At 39.8% G+C, this 23,758-nt stretch overlaps 1 protein-coding gene across 3 annotated transcripts in view; it reads right to left on the reverse strand.

Annotated features, from left to right (window-relative positions):
- Positions 1 to 203: 203 nt before the first annotated feature.
- The window catches only part of ARL6 (ADP ribosylation factor like GTPase 6), a 52,071-nt gene continuing 28,516 nt past the window's right edge, over positions 204 to 23,758 (reverse strand). Inside the window, exons 6-9 of one of the 3 annotated variants that reach the window (XM_059688041.1) lie at positions 17,287 to 17,416; positions 13,445 to 13,500; positions 13,298 to 13,310; positions 6,484 to 7,471 (exon numbers count right to left, since the gene is read on the reverse strand). In XM_059688041.1, coding sequence (XP_059544024.1) covers positions 7,372 to 7,471; positions 13,298 to 13,310; positions 13,445 to 13,500; positions 17,287 to 17,416 — 299 coding nt within the window. In that variant the 3' untranslated portion in view covers positions 6,484 to 7,371. Of the gene's footprint in view, positions 2,893 to 6,483; positions 7,472 to 13,297; positions 13,311 to 13,444; positions 13,501 to 17,286; positions 17,417 to 23,758 lie in introns of those variants that run through there. The other 2 variants (XM_059688038.1, XM_059688039.1) reach the window with 2 other exon arrangements.

Genomic DNA, 23,758 nt, shown 5'->3' on the forward strand with positions numbered 1-23,758 from the left:
CCTCTGAGCTCCGGTGCTTGGACAGCAGCTTGAAAGGTACCAAGGGCATATGGGGAGGAACTGAATTTTCTGGCATCAGGGCGAGCGCAGGAGGGGCAGCTTTCTCCCAGACAGGATAAGTACAATAACCACTTTCCAATCATTACAGTGTTGTTGTTTTTTCCAGGTACAGAAATAAAAACCTATTTTAACATCCATTTAAGTGAAATTTTAATATCACTTTTATTTTTTCAACTGAGAAGAGGGGATAATCAGAAAGCAGAAAATATGTACAAAGTCAGTTAAAATACTACAGTATTTTAAATGTGCGAGAGTTACATGCAGAATGAATCTGTCATCGCTATTTGCAAGAGTAAATAACAATGTGGTGTGCCAAAAATTCCAAAGGAAAAAAACGACTTGAGGAATCAGGAGACAATTCCTAATTTTTAGCTGGCAACCTATAAATGAAAAACGAATATATAAAACTCAGCCCTTTCATGATTTACAAAGCACAAGCTGAATAGGGCCATATATAAATATTTAAATGCAAAAATATAACAGGATGTTTTGAACACTTTATGAGGTGTTATATTGAATTGGAGAGCTTATAAAGTAAAATTTGTTACAGTGATGCCTAAACACGAAAAAGCACCTGCTTGAGCTTTAGAATGCAGTAAATTTTAATTGCATGCTAAGTACAAACCCAATAACCTCAGCTTACACTAGTACACACTTACATGGCATCGTGTGGCTATTGTTGCCCAACTTGCTTCTACATAATCTTGACTTAAAAGTTTAGAGTAAGAATTGATATTTATATTTGGAGAACATGAAATCAAAGGAAAAATATTCCCTTTTGTCTAAATATTTGCATAGGTACGAGTTAGTCTATGGGATAGCAATAATTGAGTATCAACCTAAGAATTATTTTTATCAGTCATTTATGCCCACCATTTAAAATCTGAAGTGTTAATAGACTTAAAACAAGCAAAAAAACCAAAAAAACACACAAAAAAAACGAGTCCCTTACCTCTGACCACCTCCCATCCCCATGGTCTCCTTCCACCGTGAGAACCTTTTCAGTACTTTTAACTATTTTTATGACAGACACCTCTATATTTCTAATATCTGTAATATTCTTGTTTCTTGAATCATCTACTTTAAACAGAATGGTTCTGATTCCCAGCATCACCATTTACTAGCTCTGTGACCTTCATCAAATGACTTAACTTCTTTAGGCTTCAGTTTTCTTACCTATAAAACGAATAATAGAGCCTATCACATAAGGCTATTGTGAGAATTAAGTGATACAAAATCATGTGTGAGATATATTGCTCAAAATGTAGTGATCACAGAGTAATAACTATTAGTGTTGTTACTGTACTGCATCCTCCTAAAATAGTTACAGAATACTAGTTTTTTTGTTAAATCACATTCAGTGTTTTCATAATGTCCTTTTTATATGTGAGTCCACTCAATTAATGAGTCTCACTTTTTATCCTCATCAAAACAGTTTATGAAAGGCTGGCAAGCTAGCTGAAAATGCGGAACCAGTAGAATATCCTGGATAACTTTGAACGCAACAAAGTCCAAGTCACTGGGATTTCAGGACTGTGAGAAAGTATAATACAGAACTTTTACTGTAGTTTTAAAATTATTTTATTCAAATTTCTGAACATACCACTACCGGTTATTATGTCACATCTTTAATGCTCACCTTTTGCCTCTGTTTTTTTTTTTTTATCATTTCCACAGCTAAGTATGTTTAAGATGTTACACATCAAACATTCCAGTTTTTCTTTATATGCAATATTTTCCAGAATTGACACCGCAGCTTTCTACAGTTTCCCAGTGATTAATTTAGAACCAAAGCTTCTATTTAGAGTCATAATTCTAAGTGGTCTCTAAGTTTTGAGAATACAATTTGCATACTGTGGATACCTGAGATATGTCTAAAATTCTAAAGAACATTTATGTAACAGTTTTTGTTCAGAAAAAAAAAAAACAGTTTGGTCAGTCACAATCTATTTCAACAAAGTGCTATAGTAAACTGGAGGAATTTTAAAGAAAGTCAGTTATAATTATTGAAGAATCGCACATTAATTTTAATGACTCAATCTTAGGATAAAATATTTTCATTCAGCAATGAGATAAAAAATTATATATATTAAAAAATTCTAAAATTCTTCCTCATTAAATTTTAAGTTGTCTGAGGATAAGGAGTATGTTTAATTTACCTTCTATCACCATTGCGTAGGATGGTGCCAGACTACTACAGGTGTAGAGCTACCCAATACTTATTCACTGGATAAATGCTTCAGCATAACTTGGTCTCAGGTTGACAAATATTTGACAGTAAAACACCAAATACCATATTAACACAGCATTATTTCAGCATAAACAAAGCACACTAGTTGGTACATTTTATGTTTTATTGATGGTGACATAGAGTAAAAATCTAATATACATTTATCACCCATGGTCCCTTATAAATATTTAAAGTTCTTTTTCACAAGTACAATCCCATCGCAGTCATACTATAAGCTTTTTTGAAGACAATTAAAAAATACATTAAAGATATCATAATTCACGATGAGATATTGAGATGGATTTTAACATTCTCATTATGAGTAAGTGTAGATCTTTACCAAGAGGTTGATATTCTGGGGATCCTTTCTGAGGATTTATTTTCATATAATTAATGGCCAGATTAGCATACATGAAGTCTTATATTCTTATAAACTTTATTCAGAGTCCATAAATGCAAGCAGATTATAAAGTATTCTTCGATGCACCAACATCTTTAAAAATATTAATGTATTCAGTTTGCCTTAAGATATATTCCTTGAATTGACAATTGTTGAGGTTTCCAAATACTATCTTTTCATGTCTTCACAGCTTGGATCTGATCTGATAACAAAAACAGAAAGACATTATCGGTCTCTACAGGACATAATCTATTTAACATAACCTGAGACAAATCTATAACACAGTAGAAATCTATGTACATTGTTTAAAAAAAAGCACAAATCATACTAGTTTTTATTTTCGTCAGCTGTATATGCATAGAGCCAGTTAACTAGTTCTATATGATGTATAAAACTTAGCAGTCCCTTGCCTCATCTCCGTCCCTTTCATAGGCAACTACTTCCAACTCCCTTCTAGGTCATTACCTCTTTCTCTCTAAATAATATTTGTATTACTTGTTGAAATACCAGTTTCTTCCATTTAGTATGAGGCCTCAGTTCTTAAGTATCTCTATGCTGCTATGTGCAACCCACATAATGCTTTCAATACTCCCATCCTCCTAACCAAGTAATGTAGTCATCATCAATATAATGAGTCTGGAAGTGCTGATCACAGCTGAGACAGGTAGCATACCTCGGTTACTTTTCCTGTCTTCAACTACATTTTGTTTTCCCTGGAGTTAATAATTGTTCCTTATCTCCAGCTCTGCCTCTCTGCTTTTTTATGTACCCAATACCACGTCAATCCCATTACTCTACACTGTTTAAATCCTTATTATGAAGCACAGTACAGAGTCCATCAATTTCACTACAGCCTTCCCCAACTCTCTAATCTGGGCCAGTTTCCTCTGCTTGCCCAGTTATTTTCACAAGAGATCTTTCACTATCACTCTAGGATCTCCACTATCATCCAGGGGATCCCCTCCCCCCCTTGTGCTTATTTTCCTCTTTCAGGACCCCCCACCCTTTTCCCCTTGGTTTACTCCCTTGTTTTTGAGGAGCACTCCTCTCAGTGGCTACGTTAGTAAAAGGTACAGAAAGTAAATTCTTAAGACTTGGCATGGCTGAAGATGTTTTAATTCCAGTCACAATACACTGATACAGCCTGAGAACAATCCCACTTTCTCCTTGGACTGTTCCAGGCACTGCCCAATCGTGTTACAGCTTCCAAGGGCTGCTACTGAAAAAGTCTGATCCTATTCTGTATCCTTATCCTCTCGCGAAACCTCCTTTTCTTCTCATGAAGTTTGTAGACTCCCGTTGCCTTCAGTGGTGACTGTTATTAATGATGTGCCAAGGTGTGAGGATATTTTCATCCACTACATTGAGCTTTCAAAAGGACTTTTAACTAAAAACTCATACTTAGTTCTTGAAAATACTGTTTGCTGATTTTTCTCCCCTCTATTTTCTGTTCTCTTTTCCTGAAATTCCTATTATTTGGATATTAAGCCTCCTAAACACGCCCCCTTACTTTCTTTTCTTTCCAATTTTCTATTCTTTCTCTGTTTGCTCTACTTTCTGAGAGAGTGCCTCTATTTTATCTTCTTTTAATTGGGGTTTCAATTTCTACTATTCTATTATTTCCTAAAAACTCATTTTTAGGTTCTTTGTTCTTGATACGCTACAAGTTTTTTGTTGTTGTTGTTAATCCTCACCCGAGGATATTTTTTCCATTGATTTTTCAGAGAGTGGGAGGACTGGGAGACAGAGAGAAACATCGATGTGAAAGAGACACATCGATTGGTTGCCTTCCACATGCACCGACTGGGGTCTGGATTGAGCCTACAACCGAGGTACATGTCCTTAACTGGCATTGAACCCGCAGCCAGTCCACAGGCCAACGCTCTAACCACTGAGAAAAACCAGCTAATGCATACTCTACCAGGTTTCTGAAATGTTCCCCTAAATAAATTCTACGTCCTTTAACCTATTTTTCCTGTTTATGTTCCTTAACTCATAATGTTTTGGTTCTCAAATGCCTGGTGATCCTTTGCCATCTTCTCATACGTGTTAATGAACACTGTAAAGCTGAACTGGAATTGTGATATGCATGTTAGGCTTGTCAAATGTGGTCTTCATTTTAGAGTATCTAGCTAAGCCATTTCCTTGGGAATCTCTGATGTTAATACCACTAGCTCTTTTCTCTTAGGCTGGTCTGATTCCTCAAAGATGACTTTGTATCTCCTGCCTACCACCAGTGTCTTCTGGGAGAAACAGAAGGTAGAAGAGGGTTATAACATTTGGTATGAAAACTTTCAGTTACTCCTCATTTTCAGTTCAGCACTACCACGCACAGTTGTGCTTGCTGTTCTCCAGTCCAGAGACACTCTGTCTGATGCTCTGCAGAGAATGAACCTTCACCTTCTTTTGGGATAAGGATGTAAGACTGTGTGTTCTCTTTCAGCCCTACCTCTCTAATTTCCAATTTCTACCAATACTGAGCCTTCGTGGGGATCTGCAATGTACATTAGCCTTCCAGCTTTCCTCAGTGCTGGCTTAGAATTCAGCTTTCTCTGTTAAGAGGAAAGGTCTTTAAGTCTGTTAGGTCATTCATTATTTATCAGATCAGATCAGATCAACATTCACCAGATATCCAGCTTCCAAAATATGGGTGCCACTGTTTTTTGTTCTATTTTGGTTGCCATTTTTGTCATTCCCATTCCTTTTGCCCTTGTGGGTTAATGTCTTTAAACAAAAGCCCCTTAACTGTTAGTGACATTTGAGGAGGAGATGAAAGTTAAGTGTCATTGGAACACCATATGAGTAGTTTATGTGTTTTATTAAAACCTGAAAGCATAAACCTTTCCCATACAGATCTATACTAATCAAAGCCTAGGTGGCCCTCACACCCTCATGCCATCACAAGATGGCCACCCTACATCACCACAAGATGGCTGCTGTCATGTTGTCACAAGATGGCCAGCAGGGGAGGGCAGTTGGGGGCCATAGGGCTGGCAGGGGAGCAGTTAGGCGTCAATCGGGCCTGCAGGGGAGTGGTTAAGGGGCAATCAGACTGGCAGGCAGGCCAGTGGTTAGGAGCCAGCAGTCCCAGATTGTGAGAGGGATGTCCAACTGCCTGTGAAATCGGGCCTACACCGGCAGTTGGACATCCCCCGAGGGGTCTCAGATTGACAGAGTGCAGGCACTGGCTCAGGGGTGGGCAAACGTTTTGACTCGAGGGCCACAATGGGTTCTTAAACTGGACCGGAGGGTCGGAACAAAAGCATGGATGGAGTGTTTGTGTGAACTAATATACATTCAATGTAAACATCATTACATAAAAGGGTACAGTCTTTTTTTTTTTTTAGTTTTATTCATTTCAAATGGGCCGGATCCGGCCCGCGGGCCGTAGTTTGCCCACGGCTGTACTGGCCTCTAGTAAAGTAATAAAATGAGTAAGTTTCCTTAGTCACATGGGAGAATTTCTTTTTATAAATATCTCACTTCAAAGTTTCAGAGTTAGAAAACAACTTATATCTCTGCAATAGTTTCTATATATTCTCTGTTGGTTTTTAAAAATACTTCATAATCTACTCAGGGATTCTTGTCTTTGGGCTGCAATACATAGGAAATCATTGTGGATCCTTCCGAAAAAGAATGGAATCATGGCACAAAATATTTCATTTAATACTCTATCTTTAAAATTTCAGCCTTAAACTCTAAATAATAAAACTATGCTAAGCGAAATAAGCCAGTCAGAGAAAGATAAATATCACATAATCTTACTCATTTGTGGAATATAATGAACATAAACTGATGAAAAATAGATCCAGAGATATAGAAGCATCGAACAGACCATCCAACCTCAGAGGGAAGGTGGGGGAGGGGGAGGGATAAGAAAGCAACCAAAGGACTTGTATGCATGGATATGAGCATATTCCATGGACACAGACAGTAGGGGGGTGAGGGTCTGTGCTGGGGGGCAGGAGTGGGCTGGGAGAGGTCAATGGGGGAAAAGAAGACATATGTAATATTTTCAACAATAAAGAATTAAAAACAAAACAAAACAACAAAATAAATAGGAAAGTCAATTTTCAAAAAAAAAAAAAGAAAAAGAAAAAGGAAAGAAATTGGTCCAAGGGCCTTCTTGTTTATACTGCTAGGAAATTTTAGAATTTTGGAAGTAAAATGAAGAGATAAACTCAGAATATCTTTCACAGATAGATTTACATAAAAACTTTTGGCTAATAAGTTAGTTAAAGGCACAGAAAAATCTCTTGTATGCTGTTAGCTATTTTATAAAATAGGTTTTTGCCTTTTTTGAATCCAGAGAGATAGGAGCATCAAATTGCAAACTATTTGCTATTACATAAGAAATATGAACAGAAGATCTATTCAAAACCAAACCAACGTACTTTTTAATCTACGTACAAAGTTCCCTTCGTTATTAAACAGAGCATTTAGGTAAAAGGGTACATTTAACATTTACTGAGTGTTTTCTAATGGCAGTGATTTTAACACATACAGTGTTTCATTAAATCTGTACCACAATTTTTACATTTATTTTTTCAATTTTACAGATGAAGACAATTATCTACAAAAGAGATGTTAGTTAATAATAAGTAGTGGAATGAATCTCTACACTCAAAAGCCCAACTGCTTTTTAACTACTATTCCATGATCCTACATAAAATTGGGACAACTAGTTAACCTTGCAGAAAACTGTTGTAACAGTTACATAAAAAGATATGGCAACACAAGGGCACAAAAGTATTTCCAACAACATACTCTCCTTATAAAGACTTGGGAAGTAAGATGCAAAGATAACGAATCAGGAAAGTCAGACACAAAAATTAGGTGACAAGGCCAGAGTTGGCAAGTGGCACAGTGATGTTGGATTGTTACTGACACCTAGTGGCCTCACTGTTACAAAATAAAAAATAAAAATAAAAATAAAGGGAAGAGAGAACTATGATAGAGTGGAGAGGGCTGTGATGTAAAATTCAGATGACTGTATCAACCTATTTTTAGTGGTTACTGTGCTTTGAATTACTTTATGAACAATAGTGGAGTTTGATCCATGCTATAGCTTCACTGTGAGCAATAATAAGCACATGTAAATAAGAATTAAGGCTGAAAATATGCTTTTGGTGTCTTCTCTGGAATGTTCCTCTGCAACCTATGTTTATGTGGGAATCAGTTCCTTAACTTTCACTAATTCTTTACCACAATCCAAGAAACTAACTTGGTGTGTTCACAGAAAAATTCTAATAGTTATTCTAGAATCACTAGAGGTTCTCAATTAAGTTTCACTTAATTATAAAATTATGACTAGAATGTCCTTTGCAGTTTATTTTTTAATGTTTTAACTTTTTAAAAAATCTTCATTGTTCAGATTATTAGTTTTTCCCCCTTTCCCCCATACCTCCCCTCCACCTGGTTCCCACCCCACTCTCTTCCCTTACCCCTGCCACCCACTGTTCTCACCCATAGGTGTACAATTTTTGTCCAGTCTCTTCCCGCACCCCCCAAATGCCTTTCCCCCCGAGAATTGTCAGTCCACTCCCTTTCTATGCCCCTGAATCTATTATATTCACCAGTTTATTCTGTTCATCAGACTTTTTATTCACTTGATTTTTAGATTCATTGTTGATAGATATGTATTTGTTGTTCATAATTTTTATCTTTACCTTTTTCTTCTTCCTCCTCTTATTAAAAAATACCTTTCAGGCCGAAACCGGTTTGGCTCAGTGGATAGAGCGTCGGCCTGCGGACTGAGGGGTCCCGGGTTCGATTCCGGTCAAGGGCATGTACCTGGGTTGCGGGCACATCCCCAGTAGGAGATGTGCAGGAGGCGGCTGATCGATGTTTCTCTCTCATCGATGTTTCTAACTGTCTCTCTCTCCCTTCCTCTCTGTAAAAAATCAATAAAATATATTAAAAATAAATAAATAAAAAAAATACCTTTCAGCATTTCATATAATACTGGTTTGGTGGTGATGAACTCCTTTAGCTTTTTCTTATCTGTGAAGCTCTTTCTCTGACCTTCAATTCTGAATGACAACTTTGCTGGGGAGTGTAATCTTGGTTGTAGGTTCTTGCTATTCATCATTTTGAATATTTCTTGCCACTCCCTTCTGGCCTGCATAGTTTCTTTTGAGAAATCAGCTGACAATCAAATGGGTACTCCCTTGCAGGTAACTGTTTTTCTCTTGCTGCTTTTAAGATTCTCTCTTTTGCTCTTGGCATTTTAATTATGATGTGTCTTGGTGTTGTCCTCTTTGGATTCCTTTTGTTTGGGGTTCTCTGTGCTTCCTGGACTTGTAAGTCTATTTCTTTCACCAGGTAGGGGAAGTTTTCTGTCATTATTTCTTCAAATAGGTTTTCAATATCTTGCTTTCTCTCTCTTCTGGCAATCCCATAATTCGGATGTTGGTTCGTTTGAAATTGTCCCAGAGGCTCCTTACACTATCTTCATATTTTTGGATTCTTTTTTCTTTTCTGGTTGGGTGATTTTTACTTCTTCATACTTCAAATCTTTGATTTGATTCTTGTGATCCTCTAGTCTACTGTTGGAACTCTGCATAATATTCTTTATTTCAGTCAGTGTATGCTGAATTTCTAGTTGGTCCTTTTTCATATCCTCGAGGGTCTCACTAGATTTCTTGAGGGTCTCACTAAATTTATCGCGGTTTCAAGAAAATTCTTGAAGAACCTTAAAAGTGTGGTTTTGAACTCTATATCCAGTCATTTGCTTTCCTCCATTTCTGTCATTTGTGATCTGTTTCTTTGTCTCCGCATTTTGGCTGCATCCTGTGTTGACAGAGTGGCTTTGTGTGCTAGGAGTCCTATAGGGCCCAGTGGCTCAGCTGCCGGGGTCCAACCCCAGCAGTTCCAGGGGTTCCCCAAAGGTGTGGACGGAGTCGGCGAAGAAGGAATGACACGGAGATAGCGTTCAGTTGATCAGCAGCCTAGCCAGGATCTCCAGCCAGGATCTCCAGCCAAGTTCTGGTCTGGATCTCCAGAGAGGTTCTGCTTCAGATCTCCAGCCAGGTTCAGTCACCAGGTTCTAGTTAGGTTCAGTCCAGGATCTATTGCCATGTTCTCTCCAGCGAAGTTCTTCTGTCTCCAGGCTCTGTGTAGGTTCTGTCTTCTGAATTCTGTGTTCTAAGTTCTGTCTCTTGCTGTCTTGTTACATCTGTATTTATACCAGTTGATTCAATCCTATCAATCTCTATTACAAAGGTTAGGGCGTTTCTTATCTCCATTCCAGGGAGTAAAGATTATGTAGCTTAAGCATGATTGTTTGTAGTGATTAACTACCCGCCTGGCACTTAGTTAAGGAGTTTCATCCCCTCCCTGACTTCAGGGAAAAATTCCTACCTGGGGAAACAACCTTTCTCGGAGAGGTGACCTTGGTTAAAACACAGCGCCAAGAAGGTGAGCAGACATATTAAGAACCGTATGCCATATATGCCAGGTCCCTTGAAACAGCAAGGATGGACCGGCTCCCGGCACTCAGCCTCCCCAATTACCTGAGGTGGACACTCTTGGTGCACCCCCTTGTGGGCTGTGTGCACAGTCTTGTTGTAGTTAAGCCTTGATTGTAGTTGATATCACTGGGATGAATTGACCTCCAGGCCAATTGGCTATGAGAATCAGCTGTGTCTACGGTGAGAGAACTTCTGTGTTGGAGACACCCTTATGGGGCAAGACTTGCTTCAGTGGGGCTTTGGTGCTCACTGAGTCTGCCCCCTGAGCATGTCCCTTATGGATCTGAGGAGTTGTAATCTGGATGGTCCCCCTCTGACAACTGGGTACACTGGCTCTTGGATTTCTAAGGAGGTGCTAATTTAGCTCTGCCTGAGGCTACCTAGCAGGAGCTATGGAGAGATCTGCAGATTCCTTTTTTTTTGTTTAGGGTTTGGAGGTGCCCAGATGAGGCCCAGCTGTGAAGCAATGCAAGCTGCTGTGGGACCTTGGGCCTTCTTTTGGAAGTTCTGGGTCTCTCTGATTCAGCTGCAGTTTGTTAGGTAGTTTTAGATTGCAAAGGGCCAGGCCTTTCATATGCAAAAGCCTCTGCTAGCAGCTTTGGTGGGGCGGGGTCTCAGGGAATCAACAAGGTGGAGCAAACAGCTATGGCTTATCCTCAGCCCTGCCCTAAGAGATCCTGTGTCTCAGTGTCCCATGGTAATCGCTGCAAGCACCTCTGAGAGAAAGCCGCCCTTGAGTTCCACCGCTTCCAGACAGTCCAGTTTCTCCCCGTATGAGTCTGGGTCCCCAGAGACCCAGCCGGAACTGGAGTTCAGAGCAGTCAGGAGCTTGAGACTCCCTCCTGATTGAAAAAGACAACCACGTCCTCAATTGCCAGCCCTTTCCAAGTGCACCGCCATACCTCTGCACTTTACTTCCGCACTTCCTCTGAGTCTCAGTGTGCTTTTCTCTTTCCTTCTAGTTGTAGAATTTCCACTCAGCCAGCCTTCCTGTGGTTCTGGATGATGTCCATTTTGTCTTTTAGTTGTATTTTTGAAGTGGTTGTGCAAGGCAGCAATTTCAGGTGTTTACCTATGCCGCCATGTTGGTTTCTCCTGTTTTAACTTTCTTAGTTTATTTCTTTTTCATTGATTTTTTTTTTTTTTTTTTTTTTTTTAGAGAGGAAGGGAAGAAGGAGAGAGGGGGAAAGAGAGTGAGAGAAGCAGGGGGCGGGAGGGGGAGAGAGAGAGATCGATTGGTTACCTCCCACATGCATCCCGAGATGGGATTGAACCCCAAACCTGGGTATGTGCCCTGATTGGGAATCAAAATGGCAACTTTTTGGTGTACAGGACGATGCTCCAACCAAGCCACACTGGCCAGGGTGTTCTTTGCACTTTATTGGTAACTGTCATGATGTCTACAAATGAGAAAAACTGATAATAGTCTGTGCAGTTAATTAAAATACCGTATTTTACTAACACATGAAAAATATTTATCAGATGTACACTTAGTACTTTGAACCAAAGAAATATTATGTCATTGTATGAGTAAGCAGCTAAATATATCTTAATTTATTCCCTGATATAGTAAGCTTGTCCAGACATAAACTTAATATTTGGTTCAAAGATTCAACATGACATGCAGAAGAGGAAAAAGAATCACACATAACTGTAATCAAAATGTTAGTTTAGCCCTATCCTGGTGGCTCAGTTGGTTGGAGCATTTTGCCATGCACCAAAAGGTTGCAGGTGCCATTCCTGGTCAAGGCACATACCTAGGGTGTGGGTTCAATCCCCAGCTGGGGTGTGTATGGGAGGCAACTAATCAATATTTCTCTCTCACATCGATGTTTCTCTCTCTTTCCCTTCCTGTCTCTCTAAAATAAAAACATATACTTAAGTGAGAATTAAAAAAAAGGTTAGGGTAGAAAGAGTTGATAGCCCAAGACTAAAACCTGAATTTATAATATATTGTTGTTCACCCTTATTAAGAGCAGGGAGATGCCTAATAGGAATGACCCTTAGTTGTTCTGCTCATAAGCAAAAATTTCTTGGCCTGACTCTCTGTGTCCTGAAACCTAAAGAACTCGGTTTCATTCATTTTTACTGCTCTTTGTGGGCCACTGTGCTTCCAGCGATTCCTGTAACTAGTAGACAATGTAAACTTAGGAAAAATACTGTATCTTTTTATTTATTTTTTTTATTGCTTAAAGTATTACATATGCTCCTTTTTCCCGGATTGAGCCTCCCTCCCCTCTGCCACTCCCACCCCCTGAGGGCAAGCCCCCACCGCCCCAGTGTCTGTGTCCATTGGTTATGCTAATATGCATGCATACCAGTCCTTTGGTTGATCTCTAACCCCCCCTCCCCTGCCTTAAAATAATATATCTTAATTTATTCCCGATATAGTAAGCTTATACCAACATATGATAGCTATTTTTGATGAATAACAAATACAGCTGCTATATACAAATCAATAGAATACCAGTATTTACAATTCTCAATATGAGTGTTAAAAGTTGTGTAAATATGTTATATATAAACTAGAGGCCCGGTGTACGAAATTTGTGCAGGGGGGCGGGGGGGGGATCCCCCTCAGTCCGGCCTGTGCCCTCTCGCAGTCTGGAATCCCTCTCGCAGTCCAGGACCCCTCACTCCTTACCGCCCTGCCTGCTCGCTGCTCCTTAGTGTTGCCGTGGAGGCAGGAAAGGCTCCCGCCACCACCACTGCACTTTCCAGCCATGAGCCTGGCTTCTGAGCGGTGCTCCCCCTGTGGGAGTGCACTGACCACCAGGCAGCAGCTCCTGCATTGAGCGTCTGCCCCCTGGTGATCAGTGTGCATCACAGTGACTGGTCATTCAGCTGTCCAGTCAATTTGCATATTAGGGTTTTATTATATAGGATTAAGATATATATGGAGTAGGGCATTCTTTAAATATATGCCATGCAAACTTATTTTAATTATTGACAGTAAGGGTAACATTTGTCCCAAACTTCAAATGTGCTTCCATTATCAGATCTCAGAAATTTATTACTATAAATTAAAAATATTTCTGCAGTTGTCACTATATTGACTGTAAAAAGCAAACACTTTAAATAAATCCTTTAGAAAAACGTAATAGAAGTAAATGAACCAAGGTATTGGATACTTACTGTAGTGTATTTTCTGACAGCAGAAATAAATGGAAACAAGAGGAGAAAAAGGCAGTGATATAATAAAAACAAAATGTTATAAAAGGAAAGAAAAATGTCAATGGAAAGGAAATACAGGCTGAAGGTGGACAGTATTTTGTGATGTACCTTGAAGCCAGTCTACACCTTCTTGCAATCCTTCTCCTTTTATGGCATCACTAGCACTGAAATAAAATCCACAAGAAATATATCTATTTCATTACATCGTAGAACTATAAGAATAAATAATTGCAATTTTTCCATGTGGCAAATCAATATATTCTAGTAACAAATCTCTGAGCAAAACTGGTTAAGCAATGAAACTGAATGTATATAAAAAACAAAAGTCTGAGCATCTTGGAGCAAGAAAATTATCCATAACTTATATTGACATAATTTTTATGACATTTGGAAAAGTGTATCAATAAAAAGTTATTATTTTAGGAACAGTACTCAGACTGACATTACTTTGAGTAGTTTTTCTAGTGGTGGAAAAGTTTTATAGAGTCCCCCTTCCTATCTTGCCCAGCCCCAATGACTCAAGAGCAGTTATTTATTAGAAATGCTTGACTTAGGTTGTAATTTAGCCACAGGATGCAGTGACTTTTTTTGAAATGGAGTTTTATATCTACAGAGTATAAACCTGTAATTATAACTTTGGTAAACTGGTAGAAATTAAAAAAAAAAATCCCAGTAGATTTCAATAATAGTTTTTTACTTATTCGTTTCAGGAATCTAAATAGGTTATTTAATTCTTCTGTCTTCAGTTTTAGCATCTGTAAAATGGGGAGATATTATAATTGACTTCACATGGTTATTAAGGAAATGAAATATTTGAGATATGTATATAAAATAGGGGTCTTTTCACAGTCTTAGAATGAACTTAAATCCTTATTGTGATATTTTATAAATAATTATAATTAAATTATAAACTAAGAGAATAAAATACAAAGGATTTTTTAAGTATCAATTTTTTCCAAGACACAGACTGATAGTTTCTCATAACATTTTACTGATCCAGTAGTTATTTCCTTTCAAAATATAATCATATAATAGCAATTAGTATACATAATTAGATTTTCTGAATTAGGGTTTCTTTTAGTGTGCTGAAGCATGATTTTAAAATGTACTAAAATAACCTAAAGGAGTTAATTTGATTCTAATCAAATCAGAAATTTCTTCTAAGGAATTACTTATTAGGTTAAGAATATGACATATTTTAAAATAGGAAGACAGAAACAAACAGCATGATACAAAATTATTCAAAGCAAACTGTGGATTACCCATATCAACAGCAAAACATCAGTAACTAAAGTATTTATATTAAAAAAAGATCAATGTATTGATTTTATCACACACCTATAGTCCCAAGTAAAACTACAGTACCAAATAAGTAATATAATGAGGAAATCCTTCCCTTTTGGTGGTGGAGTCACTACCTTACTAAAACCCTGCATCTTTTCCTACTAATTTCCAATGGTTTGAATTTTACTTTCTTTTCAAATAAATGATAAGACCTGTAACTAAATAAAAGCAAAGTCTTCACCACGTCCAGCAAAGCCCTAGATCCCTTGCTCCTGTCAGCTTGGACTTCTTACTATTCCTAAAATACACCAGGGTACATCCTCATCCAAGAGCCACTTGCTGGCCTGTCCACCTGGAAAGCTATTCCTCCACACCTGTGTGAACTGCTCCCTGATTTCAATTAGATTCCAGAGAGGGAGTATCTCTTATCATTTTTATCTTATTGTCCTACTTTATTTTTCTTCACCTTTCCCAGCTGACATTTTATACATTTATTTACCTCTTTTACTATCTGTCTCTCTTACAAGGTAGTAAATAAGCAAAACTATACACATATCACAGCAGGGACTGAGTCAAAGAACACACAGGAAGAACAATACTGCAATCAGATCCTGAAAATCAGAGTTGACTATACATCTCTATAAACTTTTATTGCCAGTAAATTTACTTGTACCGAAGGCGAGATGCAATATTTTATCTCTACATCACTGTACATTACCTTTATCTCTAAAATTGTAAAAGGATAAATGTATTTTCAATTTTATACATGGTTTAAACAATATTGCAAAACATAAAAAAACTTAAAACGAAGCAGTAATTAAAATTTAGTGAAATGTCCAGTTTGAATTAAGAAGTCAAAATTATAGGCAAATTTAAAGAAATACTTGGCATTCTCCTATAAATTATACAAAAAACACAGCAACTGGAAATATAATATTCCACATCTTTATAGCATCAGGATATTACTTTGTATCTCACTGAAAAATATTTAGATGTCACAACTGAATAAATTTTTTAAATTTCAAGGACTAATTATTTTAAGTAGAGATTTTTCCACTTGCAAAATTAACTTCTACTTCAAAATTAAAAGGACTGCATCTTTGGCCTAACTGGTTTGGCTCAGTGGATAGAGCATCAGCCTGCGGACTCAAGGGTCCCAGGTTCATTCCGGTCAAGGGCATGTGCCTTGGTTGCGGGCACATCCCCAGTAGGGGGTGTGCAGGAGGCAGCTGATCAATGTTTCTCTCTCATTGATGTTTCTAACTCTCTATCCCTCTCCTTTCTCTCTGTAAAAAATCAATAAAATATATATTTTTTTAAAAAAGTACTGCATCTTTTACTAATTACACCCATGTTTTTGAACATTATGCTTTCTATCAAAGCACTCACAATACTTAATACAATGGAAAAATGAAAATTTATTCTACTTTAGATATTATCAATTTAGATATGATTTACCTAAATGATATAGAGAAACGCAAAGGTTACATCTTACGGTATTTCTCTATCCCCAAATCCCTCCTCTCTTTATCAACAAAATACCACAGAACCTCAAATTCCAAGTGAAGAAGCATTTAGGACACACTAACTTTTCTTCTGATTCCGGAGTAAGGAGGGTTTAACTGAGAAATGCAGTGTTTCACTCCTGGGTAGAGGTCGTGAATACTGAGGAGTTTCAAGGGTTTTCTCAGCTCTCTTCTATACTATTACTCTTTCAGCACCAAGGTTAGCTCTTCACGTTCTTCTCTGAGCTCTACTAAGTCTTCACTTCACATTCTGTTTCTTCTTCTAAAGGCAGTGGATTTCTCCGCCTCTGTGTGCAGCCTTTTCCATAGATACTATCTTATAAAAAGCGAGAAGGGAATCTTGTAGTGGTGGGGAGGTAGGCAGTGGATAGAGGGAGCTTAATGACAGTAGCAAGCACTAAAAAATACTATCTAATAAACAATGTAAAATAAGTTCAGATACTATTTATTATTTCAACCTTATTAGTATGTTCAAACAAGGTTAGTATTTCCATTTATATTTATTCATATAAACAATATTTATTGCGAACCTACTAAGTACCATGTACTACTATTTCAGGGGTTGCAGAGTGAAAATAAAACCCTAGTCTCATGGTGTTAATGCACTAGTGTAAGAAGACAGACTGTAAAACAGAAAACAAGAAAACAAGAAAGCAAGAAAAAGAGGTCACATGGCAACAGAAAAAACAAATTAATAAGGAAAAAGCGAGGCAGGGTAAGGCAGAGTGATATTTTAGACAATTATGAGGGGAGGTCCCTCTCCTGAAGGGACTGCAGTAGCAAGCCAAGAACATTATTTTGCAGAATGATTTACACAAAGGGAGTAACAAGTGGAAATGCCTTGAGATGGGATTGTAGCTGGCTAATTCAGTGTATAGAAATCAGCATGGCTGAAGTTGGTGAGTGAGTAGGTTGTTTATTCTTGTAAAGAGTTATTTATATTTTTCTATCCCCCAAAAGATCTGAAAGGTTTTAATAGTAATAGGTTCATAAATACCTGCAATGCCACATTCTATAAAACAAAATCCTTAGCTTACATCCTACCAAGTTAGATCACTTATAAAATGAGTTTGGAAAAGAAACACCGAAGCTTGGAGATTTTTTCAAAATGATAAAATGAAAAATAAATCTACAACTTACCAAATGTGCCATGGCTTATCTTTGATGTTCTCTAAACACAACAACTGAGACACCTTTACAGATGTCACTGCATCTCTAAGGTCCATTTTGTTTGCAAAGAATAAGATTGGTATTCGGCGGTGCTTAATATCTGAAATAGAAAATAAGACTTTCATCATACTTCCAGCCTTATGGTCATTTCCCCCTAATTCATTAAAATTGAAAGTCACTAAAATTGTTTTACAATCACTTCTTTCTATACCACACATACATAAACTTCTAAAGACATAAACTGTCAGGCATATTTGAGTGATATGAGAATTTAAAAAATACTTCTTCCAAGCCTTCTGGTTGGAGGTTTAAAACAAAGACAAGAGAAGTGGATCTGGGGCCTCATTAAGCAGGTACTGAGCTGCACCTAAAAAAGGGTCAAATACGTAGATTGTTCTGTTTTTCGGTCAACACAAAGAAGGCAAACTAGAACTAGGAGGAAGATGAACTGCATCCCAATTTTAGTTTTTAGTCACAGTATTATAAGTAATAAGCTAAATATTTTAAGAAGATATTTTTACTTGTTACAGTGTATGAAACATTTCTCCCTGTTTTGAATAGATAAGTCATTTAAATAGTTCAAAACTCAGAAGACACAAAATGGTGTGCAGGAAAAGGATCTCCCTCTCACCTTTGTCCCAGGCCATTCACTTATCCTCCCTAGAAGAGGCAAACCATAGCATCCATTATATGGAGTCTTTTTAGAAATATTTTATATGTTTGTAAATAGTTATATGTGACTAGGGCCCGGTGCATGAAATTTGTGCATGGTTAGGGTCCCTAGGCCTGGCATGCGATCAGGCCAATCTATGGGGTGACCAGTGGGGCGATCGAAGGGCGCCCGCTGGCACCCGCCCTGGTTGGCCTAGGGCCTGCGGGCAGCTCCTACATGGAGCGACTGCCCCCTGGTGGTCAGTGCATGTCACAGCGACCAGTCATTCCACCATTTGGTCTATTTGCATATTAGGCTTTTTTTTTATATAGAACTAGAGGCCTGGTGCACAAATTCGTGCATGGGTTGGGCCTGGCTGGCCTGTCCCGATGGGGGCCCATAGGGCTGGGCTGGTCGGGGGGGGGGGCTGCGGGTGGTTGGCCAGCTGACCCTGCCCCTGATCGGGGTGTTAGGGGCCAATCGGGGGCCAGACAGGTGGGAATGGGGGGCACTGCGGCCCAGATCAGGCTGGTTGACTGCCACAGTGCGCATCATAGCCACCAGTTGTTCTGATCACTCTGGTCGTTCTGCTGTTCCAGTTGCTGGGCTTTTATATATATAGATTATTTATACAAATAGTAGCAGACTATTCTCACTTTTTATACCTTTTGCTTTTCACTTCATTTTGTATCTTGGAGACTATTCATTATCAGTACATATAGAGCAGTTTCTTCTTATTTTAACTATTGTGGAATATTCTCTTTTAGTGCTATATATCATAATTTATTTAACTGGATTCAACTGACATATTTATGTTGTTGCCAATTTTACAACTATAAACAATGCTGTGATGAATAAACTGCAGAACATTTTGTAAATGGGCCAGTATGTCTACTAGATAAATTTGAGAAATGGAATTACTGGGTCAAAGGATATATAAATTGCATATTCTGACAGATAGCTATTATCTACAGAATTGCCTTCCCTTAAAAATGGTATCAATTCACACTTAAACAACATTGTATACGAGTGTTTTCGGTGATAGGTAAAAAGTACTATGAGAATGTGTTTACTTACATTGTTTTGAGAAAAGTCAAGAATCTATATATTCAAAATATGTTTATAATTCCTTTTTTATGAACAAGTTTGACATGTCATGTCCCCATTTTTCTATTAGTCTTTATTTTCTTATTGATTTGTAGGAAAGGTTTAAGTAGTAAGGAAGTAAGTCTTGTAGCTATGACAAGAAATACAAATAGTTTTTCTTGTCTGTCATTTGCCTTTGACTGCTTATGGTCCATTTTGCAATTCAAAACTTTTTATGGAGTCATAGTCATTCATATTCTCTCTCTCTCTCTCTCTCTCTCTCTCTCTCTCTCTCCCCCCCCCCCCACTCCCTTCTTTCCTTTTGTGTGTGTGTAGGATTCTGGATTTTGTGTTATAGTTAGAAAGATCCTCTGTTGTCCCAAAATTATTTTTAAAAATCTCCCATAGCTTCTTCTGCTACTGTAATAGTGTAATTTTTACATTTCTATTAGTCCAGCTGGAACTTATTCTGGAGCAGAGAATGTCAGAATACATAAAAAGAAAAAGAAAGATAGCTACATGATGTTTATAAGAAATACAATTTGAACACACTAACTACCTGAAAGTGGAAGGATGGAAGGAAACATGCTTACGTGTAAGTGAAAGAAAGCTGGCATGGCTACACTACTATCAGACAAAGTAGCTTTAAAAGGTGAAGGGTATCATCAAAGAAAAAGAAAGGCAGTAAAATTATAAAATGGTCAATTAATCAAGAAGACAAAACAATTTTAAGTGTGTTTGTATCTAATAAACAAGCTTCTAAACCAGTGATGGTGAACCATTTGAGCTTGGCATGTCAGCATTTTGAAAAACCCTAACTTAACTCTGGTGCCGTGTCACATATAGAAATTTTTTGACATTTGCAACCATAGTAAAACAAAGATTTATATTTTTGATATTTATTTTATATATTTAAATGCCATTTAACAAAGAAAAATCAACCAAAAAAATGAGTTTGCGTGTCACCTCTGACATATGTGTCAAGGTTCGCCATCACTGTTCTAAACACATAAAGCAAAATATGACAGTATTAAAGGGAAATACAAAGAAATCCACAACCATAGATGAAACACAAATCAAGTTAGACCATATATACTGGGCCACGTATTTTGAAGGGTGAAATCATATAGAACGTTGTTTGATCAAGTGGAATTAAATTAAAAATCTATAACAAAAGATACATACAAATTTCCCAATTATTTGGGAAATTAAATAATATACTGCTAAAGATTCCAAGGGTCAAAGAAGAATTCACAAGGTAAGTTAGAAAATACTTGGACCTAGATAATAAAAAAAAAGTTATTGGAATTTGTGACATGTAGCTAAATCCTTAGAGAATATGTATTGCTTCAAATGCTTATATTAGAAAAAGGATAAAATCGATGTTTTCCACTTCCATCTGAAAAAGAGACAATGAAATACAAAGGAGTAGACACAGTTCATAATAAATCAAGAGGAGAGAATAATGACAAAAAAGGAAATTTAAAATGCCAGAAGTTCTTAGAAAATTAATAAAACCAATAAACTTTTAAAAAGATTGAACAAGAAGAGAGGGAGGAAACATAAATTACTAATACCAGGAATGAAAGAAGATATATCATATAGATCTTGTAGACATTAAAAGGATAAGGAGAGGATGTTATAAACAATGTTATGCCAATAAATCTGACAACTTAGATAGTACATTAATAAATTTGGTCACAAATTACCAAAAGTGACCGGAGAATAAATGTGCAGCCCCGAGATTGAGCTGACCAGGTAGTAAAGGGAATATGCAGCCTTTTCCACCAGTGGAGGTGACACCCACAGAGATCCCAGGAGCCCCAGCAGTGCAGGTAAGGGAAAACTTGCGCTTCAGTACCACATTCTGGAAAACAAAGGAAATACCTCTACTTATCAACCTGCGTAACATCCTATCTAATAAAAGAGACACATGGTAATTAGCCATATCTCTGCTACCCTTCTCATTGGCTAATCAGGGCGATATGCAAGTTAACTGCAGGCCAAGATGGTGGCCGGCAGCCAGGCAGCTTGAAGCTAACATGAGGCTTGCTTGCTTCAGTGACAGAGGACTCCAACGTTCCCTGCCTGCCTTGCCAGCCTCTGAGCTTGCAGTTTGAAACATTGTTACAAATATAGAAGCTAAACAAAACCCTAGAAACCTGCTTTCAGCCAGCCAGGATCTCAGAGCTGGAGTTGATACAGTGTTTCGATTATAGAACCCAAAGAAACCAGATACCTGCTTTTAGCAGCAGAGGCCTCAGAGCAGCCAGAGCTAAAGCTGGCCCAGAATAAAAAAGAAAAAAGAAAAAAAAGGAGTGGTTGGGAGCTTCAGTCACCTGCCAGCCTGAAAACAGCCCTCAGCCCCTCACCCAGACAGGCCAGGCACCCCAGTGGGGACCCCGACCCTGAAGGGTGTGTGACCAGCTGCAAACAGCCATCATCCCCTCATCCAGGCTGGCCAGGCACCCCAGTGGGGACCCCCACCCTGATCCAGGACACCCTTCAGGGCAAACCAGCCGGCCCCCACCCGTGCACCAAGCCTCTATCCTATATAGTAAAAGGGTAATATGCCTCCCAATACTGGGATCAGCGGAGCCCAGAGGCCTCACAGCACCGGGATTAGCGTGACAGGGGGCAGCGCCCAAACCCCGACTGCCCTGCGGCTCTGTGTGTGACAGGGGGCAGGGCCACAACCTCCCTATCCGCCCTGCTCTGTTGGTGACAGGGGAAGGCGCCCCAACCCCCTGATCAGCCCTGCTCTGTGCCTGATAGGGGGGAGCTCCCCAACCCCGATTGCCCTGCGGCTGTGTGTGTGACAGGGGGCGGCGCCCCAACACCCTGATCGGCCCTGCTCTGTGTGTGACAGGGTGCGGCGCCCCAAACCTCCCTTCCCCCCATGGGCCCTGCTCTGTGTGTGATGGGGTAGAGCCATAACCTCCCCATCGGCCCTGCCCTGAGTGTGACAGTGGCAGTGCCCCAACCCCCTGATCGGCCCTGCTCTGTGGCTGATAGAGGGCGGCGACCCCCCCGCCCCACGGGCCCTGCTCTGTGTGTGATGGGGTAGAGCCATAACCTCCCCATCGGCCCTGCCCTGAGTGTGATAGTGGCAGCGCCCCAACCCCCTGAATGGCCCTGCTCTGTGGGTGATAGAGGGCAGTGCCCCAACTCCCCTATCGGCACTGCTCTGTGTGTGATAGGGGCGGTGTCCCAACTCCCCTATCGGCCCTACTCTGTGCGTGACAGGGGGGAGCTCCCCAACCCCCTGATGGGCCCTGTTCTGAGCGTGACTGAGGGTGGCATCGCAACCTCCCGATCCGCCCTGCTCTGTGCATGACAGGGGGCGGCGCCCCAACTCCCCAATCGGCCCTGCTCTGAGCCTGAACAGGGGCTGCACCTAGGGATTGGGCCTGCCCTCTGCCACCCGGGAGCAGGCCTAAGCCAGCAGGGCGTTATCTCCCGAGGGGTCCCAGACTGTGAGAGGGCACAGGCCGGGCTGAGGGACCCTCCCCCCCCCCGAGTATACAAATTTTTGTGCACCGGGCCTCTAGTCTATATATATAAAAGCCTAAGTGACTGAACGACCAAACAACTGAATGACTGGTCGCTATGATGCGCACTGACCACCAGGGGGCAGACACTCAACGCAGGAGCTATCCCTTGGTGGTCAGCGCACTTCCACAGCCAACCTCCCGTGGCCTCTCCCCCTGGCCGGTCAACTTCCCGCAGTCCCTCCCCCTGGCCGGCTGGCCCTGATGACCCTGATCGGGGCTGCCGGCCAAACTCCTGCAGCCCTTCCCCCCCAGCCGGCTGGCCCCAATGGTTCCCCCCGTGCAGGCCAACCTCCTGTGGCCACGATCAGTCCCGATCACCGTCCTGGCCGAGGGACCCCACCTGTGCACAAATTCATGCACCGGGCCTCTAGTATAAGAATAATGGGTAAACCAGAAGAAGAGCAGGGAAAGCAAACAGCCTATTCAAACAAATAGTTGATGAGAACTTCCCAATCCTATGAATCCTTGAATCCAAGACAATAACAAAACACCTTATTATTTTAATCCAAAAAAGGCACATGATATTAAAACTGTCAAAAATTAATGACAAAGAAAGAATTCTCAAGGCTGAATTCAGCCAGGAAAAGAAGATGGTAACCAATAAAGAAAATTCCATTAGATTATCATTGGATTTTTTTTCAGCACAAAGCCTACTAGCTAAGAGTGGGATCACATATTCCAACGAGAGAAATCACCAGTCAAGAAAACAGATGACCGACATCAGAGGAATGGCGGCGTAAGGGCACATCTTCCTTTCCCCCTAACATGTTAACAAAATAACTACCTATAATTCAACAAAGAAGTCCCTGCTCAACACGGATGCATGCCGGGGAGACCTGCACACTGGAACAACTAAGGTGGGCTCCTTGGAATAAGCGGGGAGATGAGAAGTGAGAGAAGCCGAACACGGCTACAGCATAGCAGCAGCAGCATGTCTGCAGCGCAGCTGGGAACTGGCAGCAGCAGTTATGGGCACTTTCCTCAGCCAGTCAGACAAACAGAGAGTTAACCTGGCAAGTGGCTAGCTGTTGGAGTAGCCTGGAGTGGCGGCATTGTGTGGTCACCCACATAAACAGTGAGAGAGTGTCTGAACCGTGGGGATGCATTGTGAATGGGATTTGAGCTTGCGTGAACTGCGAGTCAGCAGACA

Source organism: Myotis daubentonii, chromosome 3 (assembly GCF_963259705.1).
Source record: "Myotis daubentonii chromosome 3, mMyoDau2.1, whole genome shotgun sequence".
NCBI classification, from domain to species: Eukaryota; Metazoa; Chordata; class Mammalia; order Chiroptera; family Vespertilionidae; genus Myotis; species Myotis daubentonii.